Source organism: Oncorhynchus mykiss, chromosome 17 (genome assembly GCF_013265735.2).
Source record: "Oncorhynchus mykiss isolate Arlee chromosome 17, USDA_OmykA_1.1, whole genome shotgun sequence".
In the NCBI taxonomy this organism is placed as follows: Eukaryota; Metazoa; Chordata; class Actinopteri; order Salmoniformes; family Salmonidae; genus Oncorhynchus; species Oncorhynchus mykiss.
The window spans coordinates 50,597,065-50,614,959 of record NC_048581.1 but is presented as its reverse complement, the minus strand read 5'-3'; the positions used below and the strand labels follow the sequence as shown (position 1 = coordinate 50,614,959).

Here is a 17,895-nt window from a genome sequence, read left to right as displayed (position 1 = left end):
ACCTAGATCGCAAATTAACCCATGAATATAGAATGTGTAGACTTGACTGATGTATACCATTGTGGTGGCATTTATATCTTTAGGGTAAGAGACGCAAGTAAGAACTTGCCAAATTGAACCATCTAGGCCTATAGTAGGCTAATCCCCAACCATTCAAAGTCGCTGCCCATTTGAAATGCTTATAGTTGATGAAGAGCTCCATAGAGTCCACCTAGGGCATATTCCCCTAATTTTAAAATAATCCCTCTGGTCTTTCACAATGTGTGTTTATCACTGATCTGGGTCGGAGGTGAATGGTCGTCCCATTCAGTGAGCTTTAGTGGGCACAGAGGGAGGAGCACCAGTTCATCTGGTCTGTTTTCACTGGAGAAGTGGGAGGTGCATACAAGAGCTGGGTGGAGAGGGGATGGGGGGGGGCACTCATAGGATAGTTTGTTTTAGGGAACAAGACTAACTACGAGGCAACTTTGACCTTGATTGTCTCTATTGTTTAAAAGGCTGTTGCCAGCAGGTCCCTGTTATGTCTAATCCACTGGCTTCTTCTCCTCATCACCTGTCCTTCCTTTTCTTATGTTCTCTCCTTCATGATCACTGGTCTAAAATAACACAACAAAACATGATGATAAACTAAGGCCTAGGGCTTGTTTGAATACTTATGAAATGCATCCCTCCTTCCTGAGCTAATGACTGAACACAATTTCCTTCACCAATCCGGTCACATCAGATCATCAGTTACTGATTATAAGAAAGGAAGGATTCGCTGTCTTGTGAAGGGAAGGTGACAAGGAACCTGTTTAAAAGCATTGGGACACATCCATCTACTTCCCTCTCCATCCTTCCTTCCCTCTCTCCTGTCAGTTTTTTGGCTCTTTAAATCCAGCTTGTAGATTAACTATGACGCAGCCAGCCTCAATCATTCCTGCCTAAGCTGCTCTTATTTAACACTGGGAAATGAATGCGTTCTTTGCTTTGTCTTAATCGCACCAAAGCTGGGGACTGTTGGGAAAGATTTTAGAAGTTTAGCATTATGAGCCACTGCCAAGGGCTCCGGGCGGTGTGGCTCGTCTAGTCAGTCATTGATTCATCAGAGAATGGGTTCTCTTTGATCTTGTTACTGTTATGTATCGGAGTTCAGCCAATGGGCTTTGTTTTGCTTAGTGTTCAGAAATTGAGATTTGATGACGTAACTAGTTTGAATGCAGAATGGGTTGTTTGACTCATGCACACGTATACTTGCGAAATACTGTTATTAGGAGAACTCAGACTTTAGAACGAAATGTTACCCATTCGCATCTCATATGTTTGCCTGACTACAATATTTTATTTTGATACGTTAATAAATACATTGTTAATTGTGGCACCTGCCTACAATACCCAGTGTAGTGGGCATATATTGCAAGCCCATAGTAAGTCAATAAGGCTAAATGGCTAGCTAGCCACAATGAATTGACAGCTAATCATTTACCTGGCATAACATTAGTTTAAGGTCGTTTTTGCCTGTTAAACTAGCTAGATTATTATGATTCACACATAGCTAGCTGATAGTTATGAAGATCCAGATGACATTAAAAAAACCTGTATCGCCATTAGCCAGCCTGTCAGGCAGCAGATTGAGTGAATAGGCAGTAACGTTACAGGGCATAGTTTGACTAAGGTTTCTCCCGACTCCCGCCCTTCCACTAACATTTTTTTTGTTGACGGAGTGGATGCTACCAGTGGTGACTGTGATATCATCAGCAAACCACAACTGATCACCTGAAGTCATTGTGAAGACCCCACAAGCGATGCCTACACTGACAGTGCAATGACATAAGCCTTCAGTGCTTCCTCTCACCTTCTGCCATCTAGCTGCTCGCCTCCTGGATCAATCCTTTTAGCTGTTGGTTCTGTGTATCGTCTGGATGTTTATTTGTAGCGTAGCTAGTACTAGGGCCGGGACAATATCAGTATCTCTATATACAGTGGGGAGAACAAGTATTTGATACACTGCCGATTTTGCAGGTTTTTCGACTTACTTATCCAGAAAATCACATTGTATGATTTTTAAGTTATTAATTTGCATTTTATTGCATGACATAAGTATTTGATACATCAGAAAAGCAGAACTTAATATTTGGTACAGAAACCTTTGTTTGCAATTACAGAGATCATGTTTCCAGTAGTTCTTGACCAGGTTTGCACACACTGCAGCAGGGATTTTGGCCCACTCCTCCATACAGACCTTCTCCAGATCCTTCAGGTTTCGGGGCTGTCGCTGGGCAATACGGACTTTCAGCTCCCTCCAAAGATCTTCTATTGGGTTCAGGTCTGGAGACTGGCTTGGCCACTCCAGGACCTTGAGATGCTTCTTACGGGGCCTCTCCTTGTGTTTTGGGTCGTTGTGGCTGGATCTTCCAGCATGACGACACATCTTCAATGCTCTTACTGAGGGAAGGAGGTTGTTGGCCAAGATCTCGCGATACATGGCCCCATCCATCCTCCCCTCAATACGGTGCTGTTGTCCTGTCCCCTTTGCCGAAAAGCATCCCCAAATAATGATTTTTTCCACCTCCATGCTTCATGGTTGGGATGGTGTTCTTGGGGTTGTACTCATCCTTCTTCTCCACGGCGAGTGGTGTTTAGACCAAAAAGCTCTATTTTTGTCTCATCAGACCACATGACCTTCTCCCATTCCTCCTCTGGATCATCCAGATGGTCATTGGCAAACTTCAGATGGGCCTGGACATGCGCTGGCTTGAGCAACGGGACCATGCGTGTGCTGCAGGATTTGAATCCATGACTGCGTAGTGTTTTACTAATGGTTTTCTTTGAGACTGTGGTCCCAGCTCTCCTCAGGTCATTGACCAGGTCCTGCCGTGTAGTTCTGGGCTGATCCCTCACCTTCCTCATGATCATTGATGCCCCACAAGGTGAGGTATTGCATGGTGCCCCAGACCGAGGGTGATTGACCGTCATCTTGAACTTCTTCCATTTTCTAATAATTGCGCCAACAGTTGTTGTCTTCTCACCAAGCTGCTTGCCTATTGTCCTGTTGCCCATCCCAGCCTTATGCAGGTCTACAATTTTATCCCTGATATCCTTACACAGCTCTCTGGTCTTTGCCATTGTGGAGAGGTTGGAGTCTGTTTGATTGAGTGTGTGGACAGGTGTCTTTTATACAGGTAACGAGTTCAAACAGGTGCAGTTAATACAGGTAAGGAGTGGAGAACAGGAGGGCTTCTTAAAGAAAAACTAACAGGTCTGTGAGAGCCGGAATTCTTACTGGTTGGTAGGTGATCAAATACTTATGTCATGCAATAAAATGCTAATTTAATTACTTAAAAATCATACAATGTGATTTTCTGGATTTTTGTTTTAGATTCCGTCTCTCACAGTTGAAGTGTACCTATGATAAAAAATGACAGACCTCTACATGCTTTGTAAGTAGGAAACACTGCTGATTTTGCAGGTTATCAAATACTTGTTTTCCCCACTGTATATATTATTCTTATTCTTATTATTTTTTATGGCAAAAAGGAAAATACAAAGCAGACCGAACACTTTGATCCTTTTTAAAGACCTGCTGTATGTAAAATATTGTGTGCTGTAGCTTGGAAAATAAATAAATGTGACTCTGGGTGGCATATTTGTTTCAAACATTAGGGCTGTTTTCCTAGGGAAGTTCTGTCCTCTGTGTTTTGTTTCCTTGCCACGATACCAATAAGTATCACGATACTGGTATCATCCCAGCCCTATTTAGTACCAGGTTATGTTGTAGAGCTGGGTGATGTGGACAAAAATCCATATCACAATTAAAATAATCTGATTTAAAGACTTTAGCCATAAATTACGATAAATATTTTTTTGGGAGTTGCTAGAGCTGGGCGATTATGGACATGTAATATTGGGATATAGGTAAATATTTTGCTGAATAACAATAAATGCAGAATTTTATTTTTAATGCACTGTTATTTTACATTAGCAGCAGACAATTAATTTCCAGTGCCAAGTAAGACAACTGAGATGGTAGCCTATGATTTTAAAAAGTAAGCTATTTCATATAACATATCCAGGGAATTGATATTTTGATGTGCAACCTGTCAAACTAGGATCTAGAGATATAGGATCTAGAATTTCTTTTAGGCTTTTCAGAGAATTTGCAGACATCTTTGTGCATATTGGCCTATAGGCTGGAAAGCAGCTGCAGTCATCACCCTCTTCAAATGGGGGGACACTCTTGACCCAAACTGCTACAGACCTATATCTATCCTACCCTGCCTTTCTAAGGTCTTCGAAAGTCAAATCAACGAACAGATTACTGACCATTTCGAATCCCACCATACCTTCTCCGCTATGCAATCTGGTTTCAGAGCCGGTCATGGGTGCACCTCAGCCACGCTCAAGGTCCTAAACGATATCTTAACCGCCATCGATAAGAAACAATACTGTGCAGCTGTATTCATTGACCTGGCCAAGGCTTTAGACTCTGTCAATCACCACATTCTCATCGGCAATCACCACATTCTCATCGGCAGACTCGACAGCCTTGGTTTCTCAAATGATTGCCTCGCCTGGTTCACCAACTACTTCTCTGACAGAGTTCAGTGTGTCAAATCGGAGGGTCTGTTGTCTGGGCCTATGGCAGTCTCTATGGGGGTTTCACAGGGTTCAATTCTTGAACCGACTCTCTTCTCTGCATACATCAATGATGTCACTCTTGCTGCAAGTGAGTCTCGGATCCATCTCTACGCAGACGACACCATTCTGTATACTTCTGGCCCTTCGTTGGACATTGTGTTAACAACCCTCCAGGCGAGCTTCAATGCCGTACAACTCTCCTTCCGTGGCCTCCAATTGCTCTTTAATACAAGTAAAACTAAATGCATGCTCTTCAACTGATCGCTGCCTGCACCTGCCTGCCTGTCCGACAACACTACTCTGGATGGCTCTGACTTAGAATATGTGGACAACTACACATACCTAGGTGTCTGGTTAGACTGTAAACTCTCCTTCCAGACTCACATCAAACATCTCCAATCCAAAGTTAAATCTAGAATTGGCTTCCTATTTCACAACAAAGCATCCTTCACTCATGCTGCCAAACATACCCTTGTAAAACTGACCATCCTACCAATCCTCGACTTCGGCGATGTCATTTACAAAATAGCCTCCAACACTCTACTCAATAAATTGGATGCAGTCTATCACAGTGCCATCCGTTTTGTCACCAAAGCCCCATATACTATCCACCACTGCGACCTGTACACTCTCTTTGGCTGGCCCTCGCTTCATACTCGTCGCCAAACCCACTGGCTCCAGGTCATCTACAAGACCCTGCTAGGTAAAGTCCCCCCTTATCTCAGCTCGCTGGTCACCATAGCAGCACCCACCTGTAGCACGCGCTCCAGCAGGTTTTTCTATCTGGTCACCCCCAAAACCAATTCTTCCTTTGGCCGCCTCTCCTTCCAGTTCTCTGCTGCCAATGACTGGAACGAACTACAAAAATCTCTGAAACTGGAAACACTTATCTCCCTCACTAGCTTTAAGCACCAGCTGTCAGAGCAGCTCATCTATTACTGCACCTGTACATAGCCCATCTATAATTTAGCCCAAACAATTACCTCTTTCCCTACTGTATTTATTTATTTATTTATTTTGTTCCATTGCACCCCATTATTTATATTTCTACTTTGCACATTCTTCCACTGCAAATCTACCATTCCAGTGTTTTACTTGCTATATTGTATTTACTTTGTCACCATGGCCTTTTTTTTGCCTTTACCTCCCTTATCTCACCTCATTTGCTCACATTGTGTATATATACTTTTTTTTCTACTGTATTATTGACTGTATGTTTGTTTTTACTCCATGTGTAACTCTGTTGTATGTGTCGAACTGCTTTGCTTTATCTTGGCCAGGTCGCAATTGTAAATGAGAACTTGTTCTCAACTTGCCTACCTGGTTAAATAAAGGTTAAATAAAACAAATAGGCTATTATGGCAAGTTACATTTTGTCTTGGCAACATAATTTGCTTTCACTCTAGTGTTTCATTTGTACATGTGCATTGCAGGGCACAACAAAAAAGAAACCAAGCCAAGCATCACACAGTTCTTTTCCCTAAATTCCCTTTCCCCTCCGTGTCCCATTCACTCAATTGCGTTCCGACGGCTCCCTTCACACACACATGCTGAGTGTGCACACAAGCTCCCGTTAGGAGAGGAGGATATACAAGCTACATTCCTTGCCAAATTATGAGTTTTTATCACAAATTCAAAATGGACTGGTTGATTTTGAAGTAGGTCAATATGTTTTGCAACAATGAGCTGCAGTTTTCGAATAATTGCGTCCAGTCTATTTTTCGATTAAGCTACCTTGTGAACTGCTAGTGCCTTTTTAGAATTGGTTAGACTGGGCTATAACCCCCCCTAAACATACAGGTTCCACCCTGAAAATATGCAAAAACCTGATTATAGACAGTGTACTTTCATCAGAATCATTAAGCATATGCCTACTCGCCAAACGGATGTCGCTGTCGGAATGAATCACCATGCAGTATTCAATATGGAATTGTTCATCCATTTTGAAAATTACGAAGAACAGGCAGAAAAAATAAAATCCAATATTTTGTATATTGAAAAGAGAACCTATTGTGGTTTGTAACCCTGAAAGAATTGTCTTTCAACTCGCAAAATTGAACCCCGTTTCAAATGATTACTCTTGGAAAATAACTGTTTGAGGCACGAAATATGCGCATTACCCCTCGCTGGCAACTTTTTTTCATTTGGAAAAATATATATTTTATTCTGTAAGTTTGTATTTATTTTAACTATAAAATAGGTGTCTTTTATGGCTAGAGAAATAAGAGCATCTGTCAAATTAACAAAACGAGGATATGCCGTTGGCTTCTACAAGCAAGTGCCACTGCTGAGGTTACTGCGTTTTTTAAGATTGTGTTCCACAATATAATAGAACCAGTTGATATTATGCCTTCAATAAATGAATCTTAATTGGCGCTTGCTTTTTTTATTGAGTGAATATACACAGTGTCCTGTTTATTTGGTACACCACCCCATTCAAGAAAATGGTTTGCTCCTACAGCAAGTGAGTTATATGGCTGGAGCTTGCTATATAAAGCCGGCAGACAGCCATTTGGTTACTATCCGATTGAACGTTAGTGGGCCTAAGCAACTTTGAGCGTGATATGATCATCGGTTCCAGGCGCTCCAGATCCAGAATCTCAAAAACATCTGCCCTCTTGGGCTTTTCACACACAACATTGTCTAGGGTTTACCAAGAATGGATGTTTTTATTTATCGCACCAGTCAGCGGCCGTCCTGTGGGCGAAAACAGCTCGCTGATGAGAAAGGTCGAAGGAGAATGGCGCAAGCTAACAGGCGAGCCACAAACAGACAAATAATGGCGCAGAATGGCATCTCGGAATGCAGAACTTGTCGATCCTTGTCACAGATTGTATTTGTATTTAACCTTTATTTAACTAGGCAACACAGTTAAGAACACATTCTTATTTACAATGACGGCCTACCGTGGAACAGTGGGTTTAACTGCCTTGTTCAGGGGCAGAACGACCAGATTTTTTTTTCTTGTCAGCTCGGGGATTCGATCCAGCAACCTTTCGGTTACTGGCCCAACGCTCTAACCACTAGGCTACCTGCCGCCCCAGATGGGCTATTGCAGCAGACAACCACACCGGGTTCCACTCGTATCAGCTAAAAACAAGATGCGGCTCCAGCGTGCACACGGTCACCAACACTGAACAATTGAGAAGTGGAAAAATATCACCTGGTTTTATGAATCCTGGTTTCTGTTGCGTCATGCTAATGGCAGAGTCAGGATTTGCTTTAAGCATCACGAGTCCATGGACCCAGCCGGCCTGATACAGGCTGCTGGTGTGGGGAGTGTTCTCCTGGCAAACGTTAGGTCCCTTGATACCATCTGAAGCATCGGCCATTTCTGACACCTTGTAAAATCAGTACCTCAGGCAGTTCTGGAGTGTGTATGTTGTACAAAGCGGAGGCGTTTTAAATTCCATGTCTTTAGGGTATTCTCTCTTCCCTCTTCTAAACGCACCAGACTGATAAACTTGGTGATCCCCCATGAAATCAGCCCTACAGTCTCTGTTCCCTTGAACCCTATTTCTACTTGGCAGACATGCACACACACAAACAGCCACCCAAGGCCAGTGGGGGAAAGTGCATGGCTGTTCAGCAGAAAGTGGGGAATGTGGGGAAAGGTCAGTGGCTCTGGCTGATCCCAAGCGCAGATCGTCCCTAGACACACACGCGCAGCACACAGAGCGTCTTCAGCTCAGACAACACCAGACACTCAGACCTTGGGCTCTCCCTCCCAACAACAGGTGTCTGTAGAAGAAAAACAGCCTTGCCTGCCCCATGGCCCACACGTGCTGTGACCTGGAGGCTAGCCTACTCGTGTGTGTGTGTGTGTGTGTGTGTGTGTGTGTGTGTGTGTTTTTCTCATGCATACACCCACTCTCCTCCCTTTCTGGCACACAATGACGCAGAAGTTACACTGCGTGTGTGTCGGTGCATTATTTTATTTTTTTGCTTACTTCTCTATCCCCCCCATTTTTCCCACTCCCTCTGTTAGTGGTTAGCTGGATCAATTACAGTTGTTTAGAGTTTAACAGCTGGTGCTCATCTGCAGCAGGCCAACTCCAGGCCCGCATCGGAGACCTCTAACCTGGCCCATATGCTGTGTGTCTATGGGGAGGCTCTTTCTGTCTTTCTGGTTTGGAGGTGCACTGGGTGAGGCTGTCTCAGCTGTGGAGGGTTCTGTTGAATGGGACCAGGTCAAAGCTTCTTATGACAAGTGTTTCCAGAAGAGACTGTGCCTGTTACACTTACATGGAAGCCTTTCATTATCTCTCCAGTTAAAACAACGTTGAGAAGTGTTTCATGGATCTAATTGGATGTCTCGATTTGTAAAAGGCATTCCGATTGAACGGTCACTGTATTCTGTGAGAACCGCTCCGATTGGTTGCAACGCACCAATGTATCCTCCTGAACCACCACCAATTTGGAATAAATCATTCCTGTAACCAATCTGTAACAGATCTGTACTAACTGGCTGTTCCACTCCTCACCAACAGGGCGGGAATGGTGACACCATGATCGAGGGTGGCTGAGAGTCAGGGGAAGCCACACAGCGGCATGGAAGGCACCAGGGCCACCATCTTGGCGCCGGTCAGGAGCGACGACCCACGGCGGGATCGGAAGCGGCGTGTCGGGGGTCCTGTAAGGAAGGGGGGTGTCTGCCAGAACAGGACCGCCTCCCCACATGGGGAGTGCACCTCGGACGGAGAGAGGGAGCCGGAGTCAGCCTTGAAGGAACTGAAACCAAACCCGCTGTCAAAGGGGCTGGGCAAATGGGATACTGAGGGGGAGCGAGGAGCGGAGGTGTCGCCTGAGGGGGAGGACGTCCTTTGCTCCTGGGAAATGGACTCTCAGGATCAGGAGAAAGAGGAGGAGAAACAGAAGGGTAGTAGTAACAGCCAGAGCACCTCCAATACGGATAGCCCTGCCCCCTCCAGCAGCTGCACAGGTGAGAGAGACGCACACACTCCCTCACACTCACACAACTGGAATCTCCACTGTGGACAGAATCATAACTTCGATAGCTTTGTACTAGTTGAAGATTATTCGTGAAATGTGTGTGCTACGTCTGTGTTGATCAGCCAGTGACAGAGCTGTTCTTTATAGTATGAACACACAGCATCACCTTTCACTCCTCACACAGTAAACTCCCTTTGACGTTTACTTTTAGACATGGCTCCTATAACGAGTCCCCTCGTTAACTTGACTTAAAAGAACTATGTTCCAATCTAGAACTCAGTATTCTGATCTATATTGAACAAAAATATAAACACAACAAAAATATAAACACAACATGTAAAGTGCTGGTCCCAAGTTCCATGAGCTGAAATAAAAGATCCTAGAAATATTCCATATGCACAAAAAGCTTATTTCTCTCAAATTTAGTGCACATGTTTGTTTACTTCCATGCAATAAAGACAACTCTAAAACATGCAGTTTTGTCACACAAATGTTTGAAGTTTTGAGGGAGCGTGCAATTGTAGTGCAACTGATGGTAGGAATGTCCACCAGAGCTGTTGCCAGAGAATTGAATGTTAATTTCTCTACCATAAGCCGCCTCCAATGTTGTTTTAGAGAATTTGTTAGTACGTCCAACCGTCCTTACAACCACAGACCACGTGTAACCACGCCAGCCCAAGACCTCCACATCCCGCTTCTTCACCTGCAGGATCGTCTGAGACAAGCACCCAGGCAGCTGATGAAACTGTGGGTTTGCAGAATTTCTGCACAAACTGTCAGAAATTGTCTCAGGGAAGCCCATCTGCATGCTCGTCGTCCTCACCAGGGTCTTGACCTGACTGCAGTTTGGTGTTGTAACTGAATTCAGTGGGAAAATGCTCACCTTTTTATGGCCACTGGCACGCCGAAGAAATGTGCTCTTCACAGATCATTCTCAACTATACCGGGCAGACGGCGTGTATGGTGTCATGTGGGCGAGCGGTTTGCTGATGCCAACGTTGTGTACAGAGTGCCCCATGGTGCCAGTGCGGTTCTGGTATGGGCAGGCATACGCTATGTACGTCGACTAAAATTGCATTTTATCAATGGCAATTTGAGTCCTGAGGCCCATTGTCATGTCATTCATCGTCCACAATCACCTCATGTTTCAGCATGATAATGCTCAGCCCCATGTCGCAAGGATCTGTACACAATTCCTGGAAGCTGAAAATATACCAGTTCTTCTATGGTCTGCATACTCAGCAGACATGTCACACATTGAGCATGTTTGGGATGCTCTGGATCGAGCTATACGACAGTGTTCCAGTTCCTGCCAATATCCAGCAACTTTGCACAGTCATTCCACAGGCCACAATCAACAGCCTGATCGCTGCATGAGGCAAATGGTGATCACACCAGATACTGACTTGTTTTCGGATCCACACCCCTACTTTCTTTAAAAAAAAAGTTATCTGTGGCCAATTCCCAGTCATGTGAAATCCATAGATTAGGGCCTAATTTATTTATTTAAAATGACGGATTTCCTTATATGAACTGTAACTCAGTAAAATCTTTGAAATTGTTACATGTTGCGTTTATTTTTGTTCAGTATAGCACTGTTCTGATCTAGAACTTAGTGCCTATGGGGGCAATCAATACAGTTACGTATTGGGATATTATTTTTGACGATATAGCAATATCATTTTTGGTCTAGTTTGCTGTACCTGCACAAACTCCAGTATTTTTCATTCATTGTTTATTTTCTACCTTAAAAAAAAATAGGGAGCCAATTTGTGTTCAGCACCTATTTCCATGACTAATGGCGGTCTCTTGTCCCGCTGCAGCATACATGAGAAATATGTTTGGAACATCAAATAGCAATAAAATCACAGTATCGAATCGCATTTAGAATCTTGGGATGCATATCGTATCGGCACGTAATTATCATGACAACGGGGATTTTTCTGTCATAGAAACCCTAAAAAATACAGTCTGTAAACTTAAATGATGTAAACCAAATATAAAGTATGTAGAAAGGATAATTTATTATTATTATTATTATTATTATTATTATTATTATTATTATTATTATAATCTGAGAACCAACCATCACCAAAATAAGAGTCAGGGGAACTGGAAAAATTGGCACTTCTTACATAACATATGGATGGTCAAGCTGCTCCCACAACAGCTCAATAGGGTTGGGATCTGGTGACTGTGCTGGCCACTCCATTATAGACAGAATATCAGCTGACTGCTTCTTTCCTAAATAGTTCTTGCATAGTTTGGAGCTGTGCTTTGGGTCATTGTCCTTTTGTAGGATGGAAATTGTAGTGATAGCCTTCCTATCGCTCCATTCCAGTCACTTCTCAAGGTCCCCTTTACCCTGTACAAATCTCCCTTTACCACCACCAAAGCACCCCCAGACCATCACATTGCCTCCACCATGCTTCACATCTTTTCATTTTTATTTTGTTTCACGAATGTTCTTCTTTGATGCGAACACCTCAAACTTAATTTTGTCTGTCCATAACACTTTTTTCCAATCTTCCTTGGTCCAGTGTCTGTTCTTTTTCCCATCTTAATCTTTGCTTTTTGTTGGCCAGTCTGAGATGTGGCTTTTTCTTTGCAACTCTGCCTAGAAGGCCAGAGAATCCCAGAGTCGCCTCTTCACTGTTGACGTTGAGACTGGTGTTTTGCGGGTACTATTTAATGAAGCTGCCAGTTGAGCACTTGTGAGGCTTCTGTTTCTCAAACTAGACACTCTAATTTACTTGTCCTCTTGCTCAGTTGTGCCCCAGGGCCTCCCACTCTTTCTATTCTGGTTAGAGGCATTTTGTGCTGTTCTGTGAAGGGAGTAGTACACAGCGTTGTACGAGGTCTTCAGTTTGTCAATTTCTCACATTGAATAGCCTTCGTTTCTCAGAACAAGAATAGACTGATGAGTTTCAGAAGAAAGCCTTTGATTACAGGCTCACAATGGACAGAAACAAACTCACAAATTCCAATGCTCCAGTTACTCAACTAGTCTATGGAAGGCCAGTTTTATTGCTTCTTTAATCAGAACAACAGTTTTCAGCTGTGCTAACATAATTGCAAAAGGGTTTTCTAATGACCAATTAGCCTTTTAAAATGATAACTTGGATTTGCTAACACAATGTGCCATTGGAACACAGGAGTGATGGTTGCTGATAATGGGCCTCTGTATGCCTATGTAGATATTCCATAGGAAATCTGCTATTTCCAGCTCCAATAGTCGTTTACAACATAAACATTGTCTTCACTGTATTTCTGATCAATTTGATGTTATTTTAATGGACATAACATTTTATTTTCTTTCAAAAACAAGGACATTTCTAAGTGACACCAAACTTGTCAACGGTAGTGTACAAACACAATCCATGTCTCAATATTCTCAAGGCTTAAGCTCCTCCTTTAACTGGTCTCCTCCCCTTCATCTACACTGATTTGACATCAATAAGGGATCATAACTTTCACCTGGTCAGTCTGTCATGGAAAGAGCATAATGATTTGTATACTCAGTGTATATGTACTAGAGGTCGACCGTTTATGATTTTTCAACGCCGATACCGATTATTGGAGGACCAAAAAAGCCGATACCGATTAATCGGACGATTTTTATTTTAAAATTATTTTATTTATTTATTTGTAATATTACAAATAAATTACAACAATACTGAAAGAACACTTATTTTAACTTAATATACTACATCAATCAAATCAATTTAGCCTCAAGTAAATAATGAAACATGTTCAATTTGGTTTAAATAATGCAAAAACAAAGTAAAAGTGCAATATGTGCTATGTAAGAAAGCTAACGTTTCAGTTCTTGCTCAGAACATGAGAACATATGAAAACTTGTGGTTCCTTTCAACATGAGTCTTCAATATTCCCAGGTAAGAAGTTTTAGGTTGTAGTTAGTTATTATAGGACTATTTCCCTCTACACCATTTGTATTTCATTAACCTTTTGACAATTGGATGTTCTTATAGGCACTTTAATATTGCCAGTGTAACAGTATAGCTTCCGTCCCTCTCCTCGCTCCTCCCTGGGCTCGAACCAGCAACACAACGACAACAGCCACCATCGAAGCAGCGTTACCCATGCAGAGCAAGGGGAACAACTACTAGAACGCTCAGAGCGAGTGACGTTTGAAACTCTATTAGCGCGCGCTAACTAGCTAGCCATTTCACTTCGGTTACTCAAGCCTATGAACTTTCGAGATGAGGCTGGAAGTCATAAACAGCGCAATGCTGGACGCACAACGAAGAGCTGCTGGCAAAACGCACGGAAGTGCTGTTTGAATGAATGTTTACGCGCCTGCTTCTGCCTACAACCGTTCAGTCAGATACTTGTATGCTCAGTCAGATTATATGCAACGCAGGACATGCTAGATAATATCTAGTAATATCATCAACCATGTGTAGTTAACTAGTGATTATGATTGATTTGTTTTTTATAAGATAAGTTTAATGCTAGCTAGCAACTTACCTTGGCTTACTGCATTCGCGTAACAGGCAGTCTCCTTGTGGAGTGCAACGAGAGAGAGGCAGGTCATTATTGCTTTGGACTAGTTAACTGTAAGGTTGCAAGTTTGAATCCCCCGAGCTGACGAGGAGAAAATCTTTCGTTCTGCCCCTGAACGAGGCAGTTAACCCACCGCTCCTAGGCCGTCATTGAAAATAAAAATGTGTCCTCCTGGGTGGCGCAGTGGTTAAGGGCGCTGTACTGCAGCGCCAGCTGTGCCATCAGAGTCCCTGGGTTCGCGCCCAGGCTCTGTCGTAACCGGCCGCGACCGGGAGGTCCGTGGGGCGACGCACAATTGGCCTAGCGTCGTCCGGGTTAGGGAGGGATTGGTCGGTAGGGATCTCCTTGTCTCATCGCGCACCAGTGACTCCTGGGGCGGGCCGGGCGCAGTGCGCGCTAGCCAAGGTTGCCAGGTGCACAGTGTAGCCTCCGACACATTGGTGCGGCTGGCTTCCGGGTTGTGCGCTGTGTTAAGAAGCAGTACGGCTGGTTGGGTTGTGTATCGGAGGACGCATGACATTCAACCTTCGTCTCTCCCGAGCCCGTACGGGAGTTGTAGCAATGAGACAAGATAGTAGCTACTACACCAGTGACTCCTGGGGCGGGCCGGGCGCAGTGCGCGCTAGCCAAGCTTGCCAGGTGCACAGTGTAGCCTCCGACACATTGTGCGCTGTGTTAAGAAGCAGTACGGCTGGTTGGGTTGTGTATCGCATGACATTCAACCTTCGTCTCTCCCGAGCCCGTACGGAATTGGGGAGAAAAAGGGGTAAAATAAAAAATGTGTTCTTTACTGACTTGCCTAGGTATAAAAAATATATATATATTTTTTTATTTTTAAGTCGGCACATCGGCGTCCAAAAATAACGATTTCCGATCGTTATGAACTTGAAATCGGCCCTAATTAATCAGCCATTCCGATTTAATCGGTCGACCTCAATTACCTTGTATGCCTGCACATCAACTCGGTACTGGTGCTCCCTGTATATAGCCATGTTATTACCTGGTACTCCCTGTATATAACCATGTTATTACCTGGTAGTTGGAAAATGACTTGATAGTAAGCATTTCACTGTTCGTTTACACTTGTTTGCAAAGCATGTGGAAAATGAGATTTGATTTTGATCTAGAACTTGCTGTGCTGATTTAAAACGGTGTGCTGATCTAGAAATCAATGCTGCAATCTAGAACTGTTTTAACTGTACAGTCGGCCTTTACCTCCATTTTGTCTGTGTTTATACTCCCTGAGAGAAAAGTGGTGCTCAGTAGCCTGTCATTGTTTCCCAGCAAAAAGACTTATGGGCAGATTCCGAATTAAGAATTTACGCCTTTCCTACGCACGCCTTTCCTATGTACTTCTCAGTATTTGGTATTCAGACTTCTTATTCAGTCACGTAACATGCTTTGCAGGCGATATTCCCTTGTGCGCACTGAATCAATTCAACAGATGAAACATTTATCTTAAGCTGTCCCTTTTAAATACGGTGTACCTTTTAAAAAAAAATTTATTAGAAGGTTCAGAAAATAGGGATCAATTAAATACTGCCATCTATCCATCTTTGTTTCTGTTTCAGCACCAACTAGTAGATTTAAAAATACTCTTGTAGATTATTTTAGGTACATTTTAGGTTTAGGAAAGTGAGTATGAATTTAAAAAACTGGTTTGGAGAGCCTTTACGGTCAAAATATATTGACAAATAAAAACTAGTGGTTTGATTCATCCTGAAAGTTGTCATAGCCATGAAATATTGGAAGGTAGGGGGGGAAATGGTACAATAGGGGTTGAACTATAGTTCTATAAATCTACCCTAATTCTCTCTGATCATGGAACTGTATGACAACGGGTCCAGTTGTCGTGAATCGTGCTCCGAATTTAGTCTCCTATGTGTGATCTGGATTCCATAATGATTAAAATAGGCTACATGTCCCAACATTATTGCACAACGTTAGCCTAATATGATCCACTAAAGCTTGTGACACTCAGTCACAACTTACAGACGTGACACAGGGAAGGTCAACGGAATGATCCAAAATATAAACTGTACATTTTTAAACAACTAACACTAAAATGACGGTTTATAAATGTATGTGGGTATTACTGACGGTGGCTCCTGACAGTGGCAAATATTGAACATAGTTTTACTTAAATGTCTAATCGAGACAAGCCCACAACACAGGCTATAATTGCACCATTCTAAAGCGCATGAATCAACTCTGCTGTTTTATTCCCCACAGAAACCTAATAGCTTGGGTGTCCAAATGTCTTCCACGTAAATGAGGACATACAATTATTATTCGGAATAACGGCGCAGCTGTTTATAGCCCATTTCTCTGGAAAAGGGTCCGCAATGCATGTCATTTGAATGATTTTTCAGTTTGCTGGTTTCATATTTGTCTCCAGGGATCATAAGGAAAAATCGTCTAAAACGATTGCTATGTGCCCTTCTCGAAATGGACTACTCGTTTAGGCTCTTATCATTAGCTCTTCTCCATTTTGAAATTACTCTGCATGGAGAATGCTGTTATTTATATCGGGGACAAATGCATGCTTTTTCCACTTTGAACCGACAGGTTCCCTCGACCATATTCATAGTCTCCTTGTGCATAAAGGTGGTGGAATTAAGTCAAGGTCAGAATACGGCTTATCCGTAGACACACCTCCGCCACACCTTAATTTCTTAGATCTCCACCCCAAACGGAATAGCGGGTGAATAGCATGCTATTCTCATTCTTAAGTTCGGGGTTAGAATACATTTAAAGAGATGTGTATAAAAAGGGAATTATGTTCTTTTTTAGCACGCTTAACTCAGGTCGGAATCGGGGTCCATTATACTTCAACTGCAAATTGTACACATCTGAGTAAGGCCCATGGAGGACAACCTACAGTGCGACGGGCCGACGTGACCATGCTTGTAAAGAGAGCGCTTTATTTGACTATTACATTGCAACAATGAATTGTCCATTGAGATTGTGGTGAGAAGAAGTCACTTTTCTGGGTCATGATGAAATCCTCACAGGAGGTCCAAAGACTGCAACAATGTCTTCTCACGTAACACACTTGATCTATTTTTGAAGCGTCATGGAGCTACTCAGAAAAGACTCCCCAGTGTTAAAATCTGGTTTCCCTTGACACCGATTTGAGTTGGGCGTACATGTTTCATACCCAGCTGTGATGGCTTAAACAAGGTTTGAAAAATAACAAATCAAACTTTATTTAAACGTTTTGTATCACAATATGCTTTACAATACTCCTTCACAACCTTGACATAGCCTACATTATAAACAAACGGTCGGCAAGTAGCCTTAACTTAATCTGCAGGAATAGATCTCGCCAACAAACGTTTTTTAGAATGGCCAGCCACGTGTCCTTGTGAGGGGCCACTGACTTCTCCTCCAGATACAGATACCCTTTTGATACGGAGCGCTGTTTGTTTTTGTTTAACGGCCGAGAGATTGTTATCTCTAATCCACAATCCACATATACTATATGCGCACTTAACCACACACATCCTCAGTACATGGAGCAGTTTAGTGTGTCCCGGTATAGGGCTCTGAGTTGGTGTTTTTAACGTTGAGCTGCTCCCCCTCTGAGCCATCATACCAACCACTGTCAGACCAGCCAGCTACTGTACACTCTTTCCTCCACCAGTGGCCCCTGAGTTTGGGAAACTCTGGTCCAGAAATTCTTTACTTTACTCTTCTATATAGGATACCTTTCTATTTCCTACATTCCGGTCAGATTTGGCCTCCTCTCCCAGCTCTGCCAACCTACATTTTCATCTCTGGCCAGTGCCAGAGCTC

The 17,895-nt window shown here is 43.0% G+C and overlaps 1 protein-coding gene across 2 annotated transcripts in view; it reads left to right on the top strand.

Moving 5' to 3' along the window:
- The window catches only part of LOC110494977 (peroxisome proliferator-activated receptor delta), a 38,608-nt gene that overhangs the window by 14,095 nt on the left and 6,618 nt on the right, over positions 1 to 17,895 (top strand). For both annotated transcript variants that reach the window (XM_036948207.1, XM_036948206.1), the window contains exon 2: positions 9,108 to 9,559. In XM_036948207.1, coding sequence (XP_036804102.1) covers positions 9,169 to 9,559 — 391 coding nt within the window. In that variant the 5' untranslated portion in view covers positions 9,108 to 9,168. The remainder of the gene's footprint in view (positions 1 to 9,107; positions 9,560 to 17,895) is intronic.